Raw genomic sequence first — 15,416 nt, forward strand, 5'->3', positions numbered from 1 at the left:
GCAATTTTTCCGCGTGTGCAAGTTTTACGTGTGGCAAGTTTTCCATGAGGTGAGTTTTGCACGTGTGGTGAGTTTTGTGTGAGCCTAGTTTTGCATGTGGCGAGTTTTGCACGTGGCGAGTTTTGCGTGAGCCTAGTTTTGCATATGGCGAGTTTTGCATGTAGCGAGTTTTGCGCGTTGCGAGTCTTGAGTGGTGACTTTTGTGTTTCGACTTTCATGTGGCGAGGTTGGTGTATGTGTGGTGAAATGTGTGCTGAGGGTGGTATATGTGTTCAAGCACGTGGTAGTGTGTGGCGATTTTGTGTGTGTGTTCATATCCCCGTGGTGGTGTGGTGATTATCCCATGTTGGGGCCCCACCTTAGCAACTGTACAGTATATACTCTTTGGCGCCATCGCTGTCATTCTTTAAGTCCCCATTGTTCACATCTGGCAGCTGTTAATTTGCCTCCAACACTTTTCCTTTCATTTTTTCCCCATTATGTAGATAAGGGCAAAATTGTTTGGTGAATTGGAACGCACGGGGTTAAAATTTCGCCTCACAACATAGCCTATGACGCTCTCAGGGTCCAGACGTGTGACTGTGCAAAATTTTGTGGCTGTAGCTGCGACGGTGCAGATGCCAATCCCGGACATACATACATACATACATACACACATTCAGCTTTATATATTAGATATAATGTGTGTATACATTCCAATTCCACTACATTGCAGTCTATGAGGCTCCTGGAATCAGCTCCATTCTGAACATTGGAGTTGATTTTTTGAGGAACGTCACTGTAGAAACTGAACTGTCTAGAATGGAGAAGCTGCAGAGAGATCATAAAAAAATCCACTCCGATCTAGTCACCTCACCAGTGAACCGTGTACAGTGGAGTTGTTGGAAGGAGGACCACAAACTATCCACTCCGATCTAGTCACTTCAGTAGTGAGCCGTCTAGAGTGGAGTTGATAAAATGAGGACCCCAAAAAATCAACTCCAAACTAGACGCAACCCTCACAGGATGCCCTGGAAGAAAGCTGCCACTTGTGATAACTGCCTAGCTCAGGCCGCCGTCAGGAGGGCACTACTAGAATGAGGCCGGCTACAAGGAGCTCCACAAATGTCTGTGCCAGTGACTACTGTGCCTGCCTCGGTCCGGACCAGGGAAGTTAGGGAACTAGCCATCCATCCCACGTGACGGGCCTCTCACATCAATGCGGCGCGCGGCACTCTAGGAACACCGGAAGTAGCGTACGCTTGGTCGCGGAGCAGTGACGTCACATCGAGACCTGAGGTGCGGGCGGAAGTTGGAGTCCCGGGTGTGTAACTGGCTTGCAGGGAATGGGTGACTGTGAAGCTAGCTTGGAGCGGAGTAATAATGGTGGCATGCTGCGGGGTAGGACGTGTAGTGTGAGCTTAGGGGGTTACGGCTGCTGCCTCTTGTGCGGCGACTTGGGGTGTTCATCTCCCCATGCTGCAGATACCAGGCACAGTGTGTCACAGGAATGTGATGGCAGCGCACAGTGTGTGCAGGATGCACAGGGGCCAGAGGTGCAGAAGGCTGGATGTGCGGTGTCTGTAGCATACTGTAGTCCTATGGCAAGCTATAGATAAGAAGTCACCGTGTGTGGCCCCAAGTGCCTGAATGCTCTGTGTGCACAGTGTGATTTCTGCCCCATAATGGGTGCCCAGGGGCCACGATGCCGATTGCTTGTTTCGGCTCTGTTCGCATCTTGTGGTTTGCAGCAGGCCAGAATCAGAGGGCAGTATTCTGTGATCCGCGCGCAGAGGGCAGTATTCTGTGATCCGCGCGCAGAGGGCAGTATTCTGTGATCCGCGCGCAGAGGGCAGTATTCTGTGATCCGCGCGCAGAGGGCAGTATTCTGTGATCCGCGCGCAGAGGGCAGTATTCTGTGATCCGCGCGCAGAGGGCAGTATTCTGTGATCCGCGCGCAGAGGGCAGTATTCTGTGATCCGCGCGCAGAGGGCAGTATTCTGTGATCCGCGCGCAGAGGGCAGTATTCTGTGATCCGCGCGCAGAGGGCAGTATTCTGTGATCCGCGCGCAGAGGGCAGTATTCTGTGATCCGCGCGCAGAGGGCAGTATTCTGTGATCCGCGCGCAGAGGGCAGTATTCTGTGATCCGCGCGCAGAGGGCAGTATTCTGTGATCCGCGCGCAGAGGGCAGTATTCTGTGATCCGCGCGCAGAGGGCAGTATTCTGTGATCCGCGCGCAGAGGGCAGTATTCTGTGATCCGCGCGCAGAGGGCAGTATTCTGTGATCCGCGCGCAGAGGGCAGTATTCTGTGATCCGCGCGCAGAGGGCAGTATTCTGTGATCCGCGCGCAGAGGGCAGTATTCTGTGATCCGCGCGCAGAGGGCAGTATTCTGTGATCCGCGCGCAGAGGGCAGTATTCTGTGATCCGCGCGCAGAGGGCAGTATTCTGTGATCCGCGCGCAGAGGGCAGTATTCTGTGATCCGCGCGCAGAGGGCAGTATTCTGTGATCCGCGCGCAGAGGGCAGTATTCTGTGATCCGCGCGCAGAGGGCAGTATTCTGTGATCCGCGCGCAGAGGGCAGTATTCTGTGATCCGCGCGCAGAGGGCAGTATTCTGTGATCCGCGCGCAGAGGGCAGTATTCTGTGATCCGCGCGCAGAGGGCAGTATTCTGTGATCCGCGCGCAGAGGGCAGTATTCTGTGATCCGCGCGCAGAGGGCAGTATTCTGTGATCCGCGCGCAGAGGGCAGTATTCTGTGATCCGCGCGCAGAGGGCAGTATTCTGTGATCCGCGCGCAGAGGGCAGTATTCTGTGATCCGCGCGCAGAGGGCAGTATTCTGTGATCCGCGCGCAGAGGGCAGTATTCTGTGATCCGCGCGCAGAGGGCAGTATTCTGTGATCCGCGCGCAGAGGGCAGTATTCTGTGATCCGCGCGCAGAGGGCAGTATTCTGTGATCCGCGCGCAGAGGGCAGTATTCTGTGATCCGCGCGCAGAGGGCAGTATTCTGTGATCCGCGCGCAGAGGGCAGTATTCTGTGATCCGCGCGCAGAGGGCAGTATTCTGTGATCCGCGCGCAGAGGGCAGTATTCTGTGATCCGCGCGCAGAGGGCAGTATTCTGTGATCCGCGCGCAGAGGGCAGTATTCTGTGATCCGCGCGCAGAGGGCAGTATTCTGTGATCCGCGCGCAGAGGGCAGTATTCTGTGATCCGCGCGCAGAGGGCAGTATTCTGTGATCCGCGCGCAGAGGGCAGTATTCTGTGATCCGCGCGCAGAGGGCAGTATTCTGTGATCCGCGCGCAGAGGGCAGTATTCTGTGATCCGCGCGCAGAGGGCAGTATTCTGTGATCCGCGCGCAGAGGGCAGTATTCTGTGATCCGCGCGCAGAGGGCAGTATTCTGTGATCCGCGCGCAGAGGGCAGTATTCTGTGATCCGCGCGCAGAGGGCAGTATTCTGTGATCCGCGCGCAGAGGGCAGTATTCTGTGATCCGCGCGCAGAGGGCAGTATTCCGTGATCCGCGCGCAGAGGGCAGTATTCCGTGATCCGCGCGCAGAGGGCAGTATTCCGTGATCCGCGCGCAGAGGGCAGTATTCCGTGATCCGCGCGCAGAGGGCAGTATTCCGTGATCCGCGCGCAGAGGGCAGTATTCCGTGATCCGCGCGCAGAGGGCAGTATTCCGTGATCCGCGCGCAGAGGGCAGTATTCCGTGATCCGCGAGCAGTGAGCAGTATTCTGTGGTCCGCGCGCAGAGGGCAGTATTCTGTGGTCCGCGCGCAGAGGGCAGTATTCTGTGGTCCCGCGCGCAGAGGGCAGTATTCTGTGGTCCCGCGCGCAGAGGGCAGTATTCTGTGACCCGCGCGCAGAGGGCAGTATTCTGTGATCCGCGCGCAGAGAGCAGTATTCTGTGATCCGCGCGCAGAGGGCAGTATTCTGTGGTCGGCGCGCAGAGGGCAGTATTCTGTGGTCGGCGCGCAGAGGGCAGTATTCTGTGGTCGGCGCGCAGAGGACAGTATTCTGTGGTCGGCGCGCAGAGAGCAGTATTCTGTGGTCGGCGCGCAGAGAGCAGTATTCTGTGATCCTCGCAGAGGGCAGGATTCTGTGAGCCGCGCGCAGAGGGCAGGATTCTGTGAGCCGCGCGCAGAGAGCAGGATTCTGTGAGCCGCGCGCAGAGAGCAGGATTCTGTGATCCATGTGCAGGTCTCCTAACCCATAAGACTTCATATGCATGTATTAGGCTATGTGCACACATTGCGGATTTTGCTGCGGATCTGCAGCTGTTTTCCATGCGTTGTACAGTACCATGTAAACGTATGGAAAACAAAATCCGCAGTGCACATGCTGCAGAAAAAACACGCGGAAAGGCCGGCCTCACACTCAGCGTATGTAAATACGGTCCGTTTTTTACGGCCGTAATACGCAGAAAAGTCCCCAAAATAGTGATCCGTATGTCATCCGTAGGCAGGGTGTGTCAGCGTATTTTGCGCATGGCATCCTCCGTATGTAATCCGTATGGCATCCGTACTGCGATATTTTCTCACAGGCTTGCAAAACCGACATCTAATGGATTTATGTGCTCAAATGTTCGTTAAAACATATATACAGTATATATATATATATATATATATATATATATATATATATATATATATATATATATATATATATATCATTGAGACACATATATATATATGTTCTGTATTTATATTTAATTCAGTGTGATATATGTGAAAAGCCGGTAATTCAATTGCCGGCTTTTCATTTCTCCTTCCTAAACCCGACATGATATGAGACATGGTTTACATACAGTAAACCATCTCATATCCCTTTTTTTGGCATATTCCACACTACTAATGCTAGTAGTGTGTATGTGCAAAATTTGGGCGCTGTAGCTTGTAAAATAAAGGGTTAAATGGCGGAAAAATTGGCGTGGGCTCCCGCGCAATTTTTTCCGCCAGAATGGTAAAGCCAGTGACTGAGGGCAGATATTAATAGCCTAGAGAGGGTCCATAGTTATTGGCCCCCCCTGGCTACAAACATCTGCCCCCAGCCACCCCAGAAAAGGCACATCTGGAAGATGTGCCTATTCTGGCACTTGGCCACTCTCTTCCCACTCCCGTGTAGCTGTGGGATATGGGGTAATGAAGGGTTAATGTCACCTTGCTATTGTAAGGTGACATTAAGCCATATTAATAATGGAGAGGCGTCAATTATGACACCTATCCATTATTAATCCAATAGTACTAAATGGTTAATAAAACACACACACATGATTACAAAGTATTTTAATGAAATAAAGACACAGGGTGTTGTAATATTTTATTAGACTCTTAATCCACCTGAAGACCATCGTTCTGTAACAAAGTTAAAAAAACAAACTACAATATTCCATACCTTCCGTTGTTATGTCCCACGATGTAAATCCATCTGAAGGGGTTAAATCATTTTACAGCCAGGAGCTGTGCTAATGCACTCGCTCGTGCCTGTAAACCCCGGGTACTGAAAGGAAAGCTGGGTGATCTGTAGTTACCTTGAGTTGCGGTGATGCGCCCTCTGCTGGATGTCCTCATATGAACTCGAGCGTGGGAACTTTTCCAAGGCTCCAGTTCATGAGGACATCCAGCAGAGGGTGCATCACCACAACTCAAGGTAACTACAGATCACCCAGCTTTCCATTCAGTACCCGGGGTTCACAGGCACGAGCGAGTGCATTAGCACAGCTCCTGGCTGTAAAATGATTTAACCCCTTCAGATGGATTTACATCGTGGGACATAACGACGGAAGGTATGGAATATTGTTGTTTGTTTTTTTAACTTTGTTACAGAACGAGGGTCTTGAGGTGGATTAAGACTCTAATAAAATATTACAACAACCTGTGTCTTTATTTCATTAAAATACTTTGTAATAATTTGTGTGTTTTATTAACCATTTCGTACTATTGTATTAATAATGGATAGGTGTCATAATTGACGCCTCTCCATTATTAATCTGGCTTAATGTCACCTTACAATAGCAAGGTGACATTAACCCTTCATTACCCCATATCCCACCGCTACACGGGAGTGGGAAGAGAGTGGCCAAGTGCCAGAATAGGCGCCTCTTCCAGATGTGCCTTTTCTGGGGTGGCTGGGGGCAGATGTTTGTAGCCAGGGGGGCCAATAACCATGGACCCTCTCTAGGCTATTAATATCTGCCCTCAGTCACTGGCTTTACCACTCTGGCGGAGAAAATTGCGCGGGAGCCCACGCCAATTTTTTCCGCGATTTAACCCTTTATTTTACAAGCTACAGCTCCCAAATTTTGCACATACACACTACTAACGTTAGTAGTGTGGAATATGCAAAAAAAAAAAAAAAAAGTGATATGAGATAGTTTACTGTATGTAAACCATGTCTCATATCCTGTCGGGTTTGTGAAGGAGAAATGAAAAGCCGGCAATTGAATTACCGGCTTTTCACTAACACCGCTGCGTATTTCTTGCAAGTCACACTGCTGGTCCGTGTGGAATCCGTATTTTTCTCGCCCCCATAGACTTTCATTGGCGATTTTTTTGCGCAATACGGTGACAAACGCAGCATGCTGCGATTTTCTACGGCCGTACAAGACCGTATATTACGGATGCGTAATATACGGCAGATAGGAGCTGGGCCATAGAGATTCATTGGGCCGTGTGTTATGCGTATTTTACGGATGTAGTTTATGCGCTCATACGTCCGTAAAACTCGCTAGTGTGAGGCCGGCCAAACGCAGCTGTGTTTTTTCCGCAGCATGTCAATTTTTTGTGCGGATTCCGCAGCAGTTTACACCTGCTCCTCAATAGGAATCCACAGGTGGAATCCGCACAAAAACCGTGATAAATGCGCGGTAAATCCGCAGGGAATTTGCTTTTTACCTGCGGATTTTGCAAAAACAGTGTGGAAAAATCCGCACACGAATCCACAATGTGTGCACATAGCCTTAGGGTGGGAGAGTGGAGAGAGACCCATGGTCAGTCCAGCTTCACGGTCCATATATGAATCGTGGCCATCTGAGCTTGGCCTTCTGCAAACCACTACAGATGTGAACCAAGCTGTACATGCATGCATATTCTGTATTATGTGGATACATGGAAATGGTTAACTCTGTAAACCTAGCCTGAAAAATATGTATTATTATAGCACCATTTATTCCATGGCGCTTTACATGTGAGGAGGGGTATATATAATAAAAACTAGTCCAATAATCTTTAACAACACAAGTCACAACTGTACAGGAGGAGAGAGGACCCTGCCCGCGAGGGCTCACAATCTACAAGGGATGGGTGAGGATACAGTAGGTGAGGATAGAGCTGGTCGTGCAGCAGTATAGTGGAATGAGGGTTACTGCAGGTTGTAGGCTTGTCAGAAGAGGTAGGTCTTCAGGTTCCTATGTATATCTCCATAGCCTCTGGAATTAGACCCCATAGATTGAATTATTGAATGATTAACATTATTACTAGCAAAGTCAGCGCTCATGCCCATATGCTCCCTGTAGCTACTCATATTAATCACTGGAATAACTTTATTGCAGCTAAGGGATGCCCAAAAAGTTCCAGAGTGAAAATACCAAGTCTGCTGCTGCCCGTGCCAGAAAGGCTGAGGCAAAGGCTGTAGCCGATGCAAAGCGTCAGCAGGCACTGGAGGATGCATACTGGCAGGATGACGACAAACATGTCCAGCGGAAAGAGCAAAGGAAGGTGAGTGCTAATAAGGGCAAAGCAGATAATTAGGTTTCTCCTCTCGTCATTCATCTATAGTAGTCAGCAATTAGTTGAAAGGTTTGTATGAGCGGGCTACTGCACCCTATTACTTCCCTTCTGTGAGTCCCTTAATGCTGCCCTTTTGAGCTGTAATGGTTCTATTAGGTCTCTATTGTCGTCATGAGCAATAGAAGCCTAGTGGAATAAATGGCTGATTCCTATGTAGGCATAGCAAAGTAAACCAATCCGGCTTCAAGAACGATAACAGCCCAGCATCAGTCTCATTCTTAAAGGACCAAAGCTTTTTTCACTAAATTATGGAGCATTGTTTTTTTTATTTTTGATAGAACTGTTTCATTTACCAGTCATCTTGTATATTTCATCCCCCTCTTCCAGGAGCCTTTTTTCCCTCTGACAAAGCCGAATGAAGGCTCATCTTTTGTAGGACCAGTTGTACTTTTCAATAGCACCATCCATTTTATCATACGGTGCACTGAAAAATGGGCAAAAAACTCCAAGTGAAGTGAAACACAATTCCACGATTGTTTTTAAGGCTTTCTTTTTTCAGTGTTCATTCTGCAGTAAAAATGACCTGGAACTGTGACTCTTCAGGCCAGTATGGTTATGATGATACCAAACATGCATGTTTTTTTTAAGTTGTGAAAAAAAAATTAGAAATTTGTATAACCCAAAAAAGACTTTAGCACAAGCTGCTATTTTCCAAAATTGGGAACATTTTTATTTTTTGGTCAGTTGAACTATATGAAAGCATGTTTTCTTTTATGCACTGTAGCCTGATGTTTTTATTGGCACTGTTTTCGGAGTAGAAATTATGCCTTGATTACTTCTTATTGCATTTTTTGTGTCCTTGCGGCAACCAAAAATTGTCAAGTTAATTGGCATTTCATTTTTTTTTTCTCTTTACAGTTTTTACAGATCAGGTTCATTAATACTATAATAAGATAAATTGGACTTTTCTGGACGCATTGATACCAAATGTTGTTTTTTTTTTACTTTACATTTGTTTGTTAGTTGTGAACCCATTTTAGATCTTATTTTATTTTCTTACTTTTTAAAAAAACATTTTTTTTATTTTATTTAAGTGGCCTCACTTGTATCATATGCAGCAATACTGCAGGCTGGACGTCACATAAGAGATCACATGACAGGCACAGTGGCGTTTAGCCGACCCTCGGCTGTCATAGCACCCCATCAGATCAGTGAGATTGCGTCCCAGGGAAGCAAATGACTGCCCAAACCAATGTGTGGCGTTAAATGTCAGCAATTAAAGTGGGATTTAAGTGGTTAACAGCAGCGATCGTTAGGCTGTTAAAGGCAGATGGTATATCTCATAGCTGACTTCATCCATGTGTCCCCGTGTGGAGCAAGCTCTGCTTCTGAGCCCGTGACTGGAGCACGTTTTTTTGTGGTGGCGCACGGCAGCTGAAAGAAGCGCCAAATTAAATAGGAAGCATATGCATCTTAATAAATATGGCGCATCCTATAGAAGTGCACTGTTCATCAAGAAGAAAGGTAAGAAAAGCCACAATGTACAATCCTTCCAGCTTACTTCTGGGCTTATGATGTGCTACAATAACAGTTTAACAGTTTCCTGCCAAACCAGTCAGATTGATTTTTTTTTTGTTTGCATAGCCAATATAACATTTTTATTTTTCCATTGGTGGAGCTGAGTGATTGCATGTTTTTCCATGGTGAGCTGGAGGTTTTATTGATACCAATATGGGATACATCTGATATTTTGATCACTCAAAAGAGATGAGGTGAAACAAATAACCTACAAACCTAGGGTTTAAATCTTTCTCAATGCAGTGTTAAACATACAGGTTGATTAATTTTATATTCTAATAGATCAGACTTTTACGGATATGTCAATAGCAAAATTTTTTATATTTTTCATGGGGGTAAAGGTAGGTGATTTGGATTTTTCTCTCTCTATATATATTTTTTATCTTTTTTTTTAAAAAAGGTGTACATTTTACCTTAAATATTACAGAATATAGGCCCTGTCAGGATGTAACCCATTGCTACCCAGCCACTGCTCTGGTCGCGTCTGTTGCACAGATGTCGCCTGTGCAGGTGTGGATGGCATCTACCACACGTGGAGGGAGCTCTTCCCCTGTGTTTCCATAATACTTGCAGACCCCTGCCAAGGACATTTATTCATATCCCCATGCATTTAAGAGTTAAATATACTCATTGCCTAGCCATCACAGATAATAAACATAGAGGAGGGTCTCCTACGAAAATACACATGTGGTTTCTATGTAATACTGCCATGTAATGCCTTGTTGGAAAGTCATTGATGCAAGAATGCAAATTTGAATTTTGGCTACAAAGTCTTTCATCATTAAATGGAATACTTTACATTATTCTTTTCCTGATGGAATAGATACACATCAAGTGGCTGTCACTTTAGGGTGTGTCATTTGCTCCCTTCCTGCCCTCCTGTCGGCTTCCACGTACCCAGTTCATTCCTGTTTTGTCATTGCACGTTTATTTTCTTTAGTTTTCCTGTAAGATATGTAACAGACCTGCATTCACAGCTAAAGTAAAAGCTGTCTCCATCCATGAATAAAACTAGATCTGGGTGTAGTGGAATGACTACACCCCAATATTACTCACCTCTTTACTTACTTCCCTGTGCTCTGATACAGCTCTGTGGATGTGAACTTGAAACGTGTTCTAAAAATTGCATTGGGTGCAATTATACTTTCATTGCAACAGGACCTATAATTTATTGGTTTTAGTAACCGGAATGGATGTGTGACACCCAGTCATATATTTTTATGAGAGTAGTTATTACTGTGAAATTGAATAGCTGCCACTGCAAATTACTCATAAAAACACCTGTCTAAGGCAGTGATGGGCCAATCCTAGTCATAGGGACAAAAAACTTACAATCAGCTGCTGTGCCGTGATTTATTTCCATGTACTTGATGCATGTGGGTGTTTATAACTCCGGCTAAATGTGTGGTCCTCCTGAATGCTGTAACTTGTCACTGGTCTCTGCTGCGGAGTGGGGAGAACGGACAGTGGCAACAAGTCACCTGATGAGAACCGGTATATGCTGAACTCTTAGTATGCCCTAATGGAAAAATATCTGGTTTCCACACACAAATATTGCAAAGATCTCCACTTTTAGTACAAATGGCGAAAAGACTGGTTTGTCCCAAACTAATAAAGTTAATTAAAATCATATAATTAATTTGACTGTACCGATTGTAATTTCATGGCATCGGCAGTTGTCTGGCTATAAGGAGGAAACCCTGCTCAGTATAATTCTCCAAACTCTTCCTTCTATAGATTGCGATGTTCTAGGTCCCTGATAACTATAATTTGTGTGATAACCCAAAGGCCATGAGAGCCAGGTAGTCCCTATGCACAACATCATAGATCGGAGTCCCTTTTTCTTCATATCCAAAATAGTCTCTATAGAGTCTGAACTATGCCTTACCTGCCTTTCTCGCTCCCCGGATGGACAATGGACTGTTGTTTGGTGCTTGCTGAACTGATTCCAAACCAATGGAAAGGCAAGAGAAGGCTTGGTTCTGACATGCTGCAGCGCTCCTTATGCATCTACAGCGGCCATTTTGGAACGAGATCTCCACTGACCTTTTAAAACTTACTTGTGTCATACGCGTTTCATTCCCCCCAAAAGAAGTTTGCAGTCCCATTCTTGTAGCAGACCCTGAATTCAAAGACCTTAAAATTTCAGGCTACATTTTCCCTTTGGTCAAAGGGTGTCACGGGAGACCTAGGCAGGAAAGAGCTAATAACCCGGGCCCCTGCGATTTCCCTCAGACTAGGGAAACCCTGACTGACCCTCTCCCAGCATTTACACTGATGGTGTGCATGTCTGGGCCTCCACCCTCGCCCTATCTCCTGTTTCAACCCTAGGCTGAAACCACAACCCACCACCCAGTGAAGAGTCCACACTCCAATACCCACAGTTAGCACAGACAAGGATAACGGAAAAATAAGCACCAAGCCGCAGTCACTCAGGAATACACTATAAATGCAAAGGGCAAAACAAATACAAATATAGGAAGGAGCAAATAAGACAAAGGGAAATACACCGCCAGCAACGATACTCCAACTACTAGCTCACCACTCCAGACCGAGATAACCATGCACAAAACAGAAGCTATAATCGGCGACGCTCAATGTTCAGGAGAACTATTTAAAGGCAGTGGGCATGGCCCAGCTTCCAATCCGAGCACCAGGTAAATTAACCCCGGACCAGCTAGATAAAATCTAGCCGACGCCAATGAGCGCATAGTGGTCAAAAGCGGAATTACCGCTGTCTGTCGAACGACCTGGTCTGAACAGCGTCCGACATGACAAAGGGAAAATGCTGAACACCATGGGCCTCCAATCAGTCACTTGTGAGCCATTTGTAGCGCGTGGGTACCTATTGTGTGGCTCGCAGCTGTTCCCGAGGCGAGTGCCATTGTCAACTGCTTTATTGTTCACATAGGGCAATATTACTTTACAAACTGGCACTCCGGATAATGTTACATAAGTTACACTTGGCAGATTAGTAGTATGTAAGGGGGCACTGAAGGGATATTATTACTTTATAAGGGCCACTTGTGGTATGTCCGACATGACAGTACCCCGCCTTCTACGAGGGACCCCAGGACCCTCACGGCTTATAGGACCCGGCTTGTCCGGATGGCGGCGGTGAAAAAACCTAACCAGCCGATCCGCATGAACGTCCGAGGCTGGTACCCAGGACCTCTCCTCAGGCCCATAACCACGCCAGTGTACCAAGTACTGTAAAGTGCGGCGCACTACACGAGAGTCAACCACCTTGGAGACTTCAAATTCCAAATTACCATCCACCAAGACTGGAGGTGGCATAGGCGCCGCGTCCACAGAACCCACCACCTTCTTTAAAAGAGACCTGTGGAACACGTTGTGTATCTTATACACCGTAGGAAGCTCCAACCGGTACGCTACTGGGTTAATGATGGCGGTGACCCTAAATGGACCAATAAACCGTGGACCCAATTTAAGGGATGGTATTTTGAGTCTTATGTTTTTTGTGGATAACCACACCCAGTCATCCACACTCAGGTCCGGACCTGGCACACGCCTACTGTCAGCCACACGTTTGTACCTAGCACCCACACTCAACAGGCGCTGTTTATCTCTCCTCCAGACTGATGACAGTTGTGCTCCTAACTGGTCTTCCTCCGGGACGCCGGAAGAGCCCCCCTTACTCAAAGTACAAAATTGAGGATGAAGCCCGTAAACACAAAAAAACGGAGACTCCCCAGACGACTCCTGGCGGTGATTATTGATGGCAAACTCAGCCAAAGGAAGAAACTTCGACCACTCCTCCTGGTTATCTGAAACAAAGCAGCGTAAGTACTGTTCCAAATTTTGGTTCATACGCTCGGTCTGACCATTTGACTGAGGATGAAACGCCGAAGAATGAGACAACTTGATCCCCAGCCGTGAACCAAATGCTTTCCAAAATTTTGCCACAAACTGAGACCCCCTATCAGAAACGATGTCAGACGGAACCCCATGAAGTCTGACCACTTCCTGCACAAATACCTGAGCCAGAGTCTTAGCGTTAGGCAACGAAATCAAAGGCACAAAGTGCGACATTTTTGAGAACCGATCAACAATCACCAAGATGACCGTGTTCCCAGCTGAGGAGGGCAAGTTAGTGATAAAATCCATGGAGATTTCCGTCCATGGTTTACTAGGTACCTCGAGAGGAAGTAGTGTGCCAACAGGACGGGAGCGGGGCGTCTTAGTCCTAGCGTACGTGGTGCAAGCTGACACGTATGAGACCACGTCCTGTCAGATCTTGGGCCACCAAAACCGACGTGACACCAACTCCAAGGTACCCCTAACCCCTGGATGGCCAGCCAGGACAGCATCATGATGCTCCGCCAAAACCTTTAAGCGGAGATGAAGCGGTACAAACGTTTTGTTGACTGGAAGCTCAGATGGTACCTCCTCCTGGGCTCCTGAGAGCCGAAACCACAACACCCTTTTGGAGGATGGGTACTGGATCTTCCCGAGGCTCTCCCCCCGGAAAACACCTGGACAAAGCATCCGCCTTAGTGTTTTTAGAACCAGGTCTGTAAGTGACAACAAAGTTGAACCGCGTGAAAAACAATGCCCAGCGAGCCTGCCTGGGAGACAGACGCTTGGCAGACTCCAAATAAAGCAAATTCTTATGGTCGGTAATAACAGTAACCTGATGAACCGACCCCTCCAAGAAGTGTCGCCATTCCTCAAAGGCCAACTTGATTGCCAAGAACTCTGTTGCCGATATCGTAGTTACGTTCGGCGGGCGACAGTTTCTTGGAAAAATAGGCGCATGGACGCAAACCGCTCAAGGATGATCCTTGTGACAACACCGCCCCCACACCAACCTCAGACGCATCGACTTCTACAACAAAAGGTTTCGATACATCTGGCTGCACCAGAATGGGAGCCGAAACAAACTTGTTTTTAAGAGACTCAAATGCGCTCACAGCAGCCTCAGGCCAAACGGAGAAATTGGTACCCTTTTTAGTCATGTCAGTTAGCGGTTTAGCAATGATAGAAAAATCCTTGATAAACTTCCTATAGTAGTTAGAAAACCCAAGGAACCGCTGAAGTGCTTTTAGGTTATCAGCCTGTTCCCAATGCAACACCGCTTGCACATTAGCGGCGTCCATTTTAAAACCAGAAGCAGACAATATAGCCCAAGAAAGGCAACTCCTGTACCGAAAATACACATTTCTCCAGTTTTGCATATAGCTTATTCTCTCTGAGAAGCTGTAACACCTGCCTGACATGATCTAAATGAGTATCACGGTCGCAAGAATATATGTGGATGTCATCTAGGTACACAATAACGAATTTCCCCAAAACATGCGAGAACACATCATTTATGAAATGTTGAAACACTGCAGGTGCGTTTGTCAACCCAAATGGCATCACAAAATTTTCAAAATGACCCTCAGGGGTATTAAAAGCCGTCTTCCACTCATCACCTTGACGGACTCTTATGAGGTTGTACGCCCCCCTGAGGTCAAGCTTGGTAAACCACTTAGCACCTGCCACCTGGTTGAACAAATCCGGTATCAATGGCATAGGGTATGGATCACGAACCGTAATCTGGTTTAACTCCCTGAAATCCAGACACGGCCGTAGTCCACCATCTTTCTTCTTAACGAAGAAGAACCCTGCTGCCACTGGTGAGGACGAAGGCCTGATGTGCCCTTTGCTCAAACTTTCAGCAATGTAATCCTTTAGCGCTTGTCTCTCCGGACCGGAGATGTTAAACATCCTTGCTTTAGGCAACTTGGCCCCTGGTTTAAACCTGATAGAACAGTCATAGGAGCGATGTGGTGGCAACTCTGAACAACCCTTCTCAGAGAACACATCCACAAAATCCAGAAGTGACTCAGGAACGCTTGGAGTCACAGCAGAAACACACGTGGCCAAGCAATTCTCCTGACAGAAATCACTCCACTGAATTATGTCCTGAGTTTTCCAGTCAATAACCGGGTTGTGTGTAGACAACCATGGAAAACCCAGAACCAATTGTGCCGGATGACTTGAGCACCTTACATGTAACCTGCTCGAAATGAAGAACCCCAATGTGGAGTTTAACCTCAGCCACAAACTCAGTAATCTCCCCCTGTGGGAGAGGAGCAGAATTGATGGTGACCACGCGGATGAGT

General features: G+C 47.2%; 1 protein-coding gene across 3 annotated transcripts in view; it reads left to right on the forward strand.

The window, feature by feature from the left end:
• Positions 1-1,131: 1,131 nt before the first annotated feature.
• The window catches only part of CCDC124 (coiled-coil domain containing 124), an 86,475-nt gene continuing 72,190 nt past the window's right edge, over positions 1,132-15,416 (forward strand). The window contains exons 1-2 of one of the 3 annotated variants that reach the window (XM_077253353.1): positions 1,132-1,278; positions 7,530-7,695. In XM_077253353.1, coding sequence (XP_077109468.1) covers positions 7,537-7,695 — 159 coding nt within the window. In that variant the 5' untranslated portion in view covers positions 1,132-1,278; positions 7,530-7,536. Of the gene's footprint in view, positions 1,381-7,529; positions 7,696-15,416 lie in introns of all 3 variants that reach the window. The other 2 variants (XM_077253335.1, XM_077253346.1) reach the window with 2 other exon arrangements.

This window comes from Ranitomeya variabilis, chromosome 1 (assembly GCF_051348905.1).
Source record: "Ranitomeya variabilis isolate aRanVar5 chromosome 1, aRanVar5.hap1, whole genome shotgun sequence".
NCBI classification, from domain to species: domain Eukaryota; kingdom Metazoa; phylum Chordata; class Amphibia; order Anura; family Dendrobatidae; genus Ranitomeya; species Ranitomeya variabilis.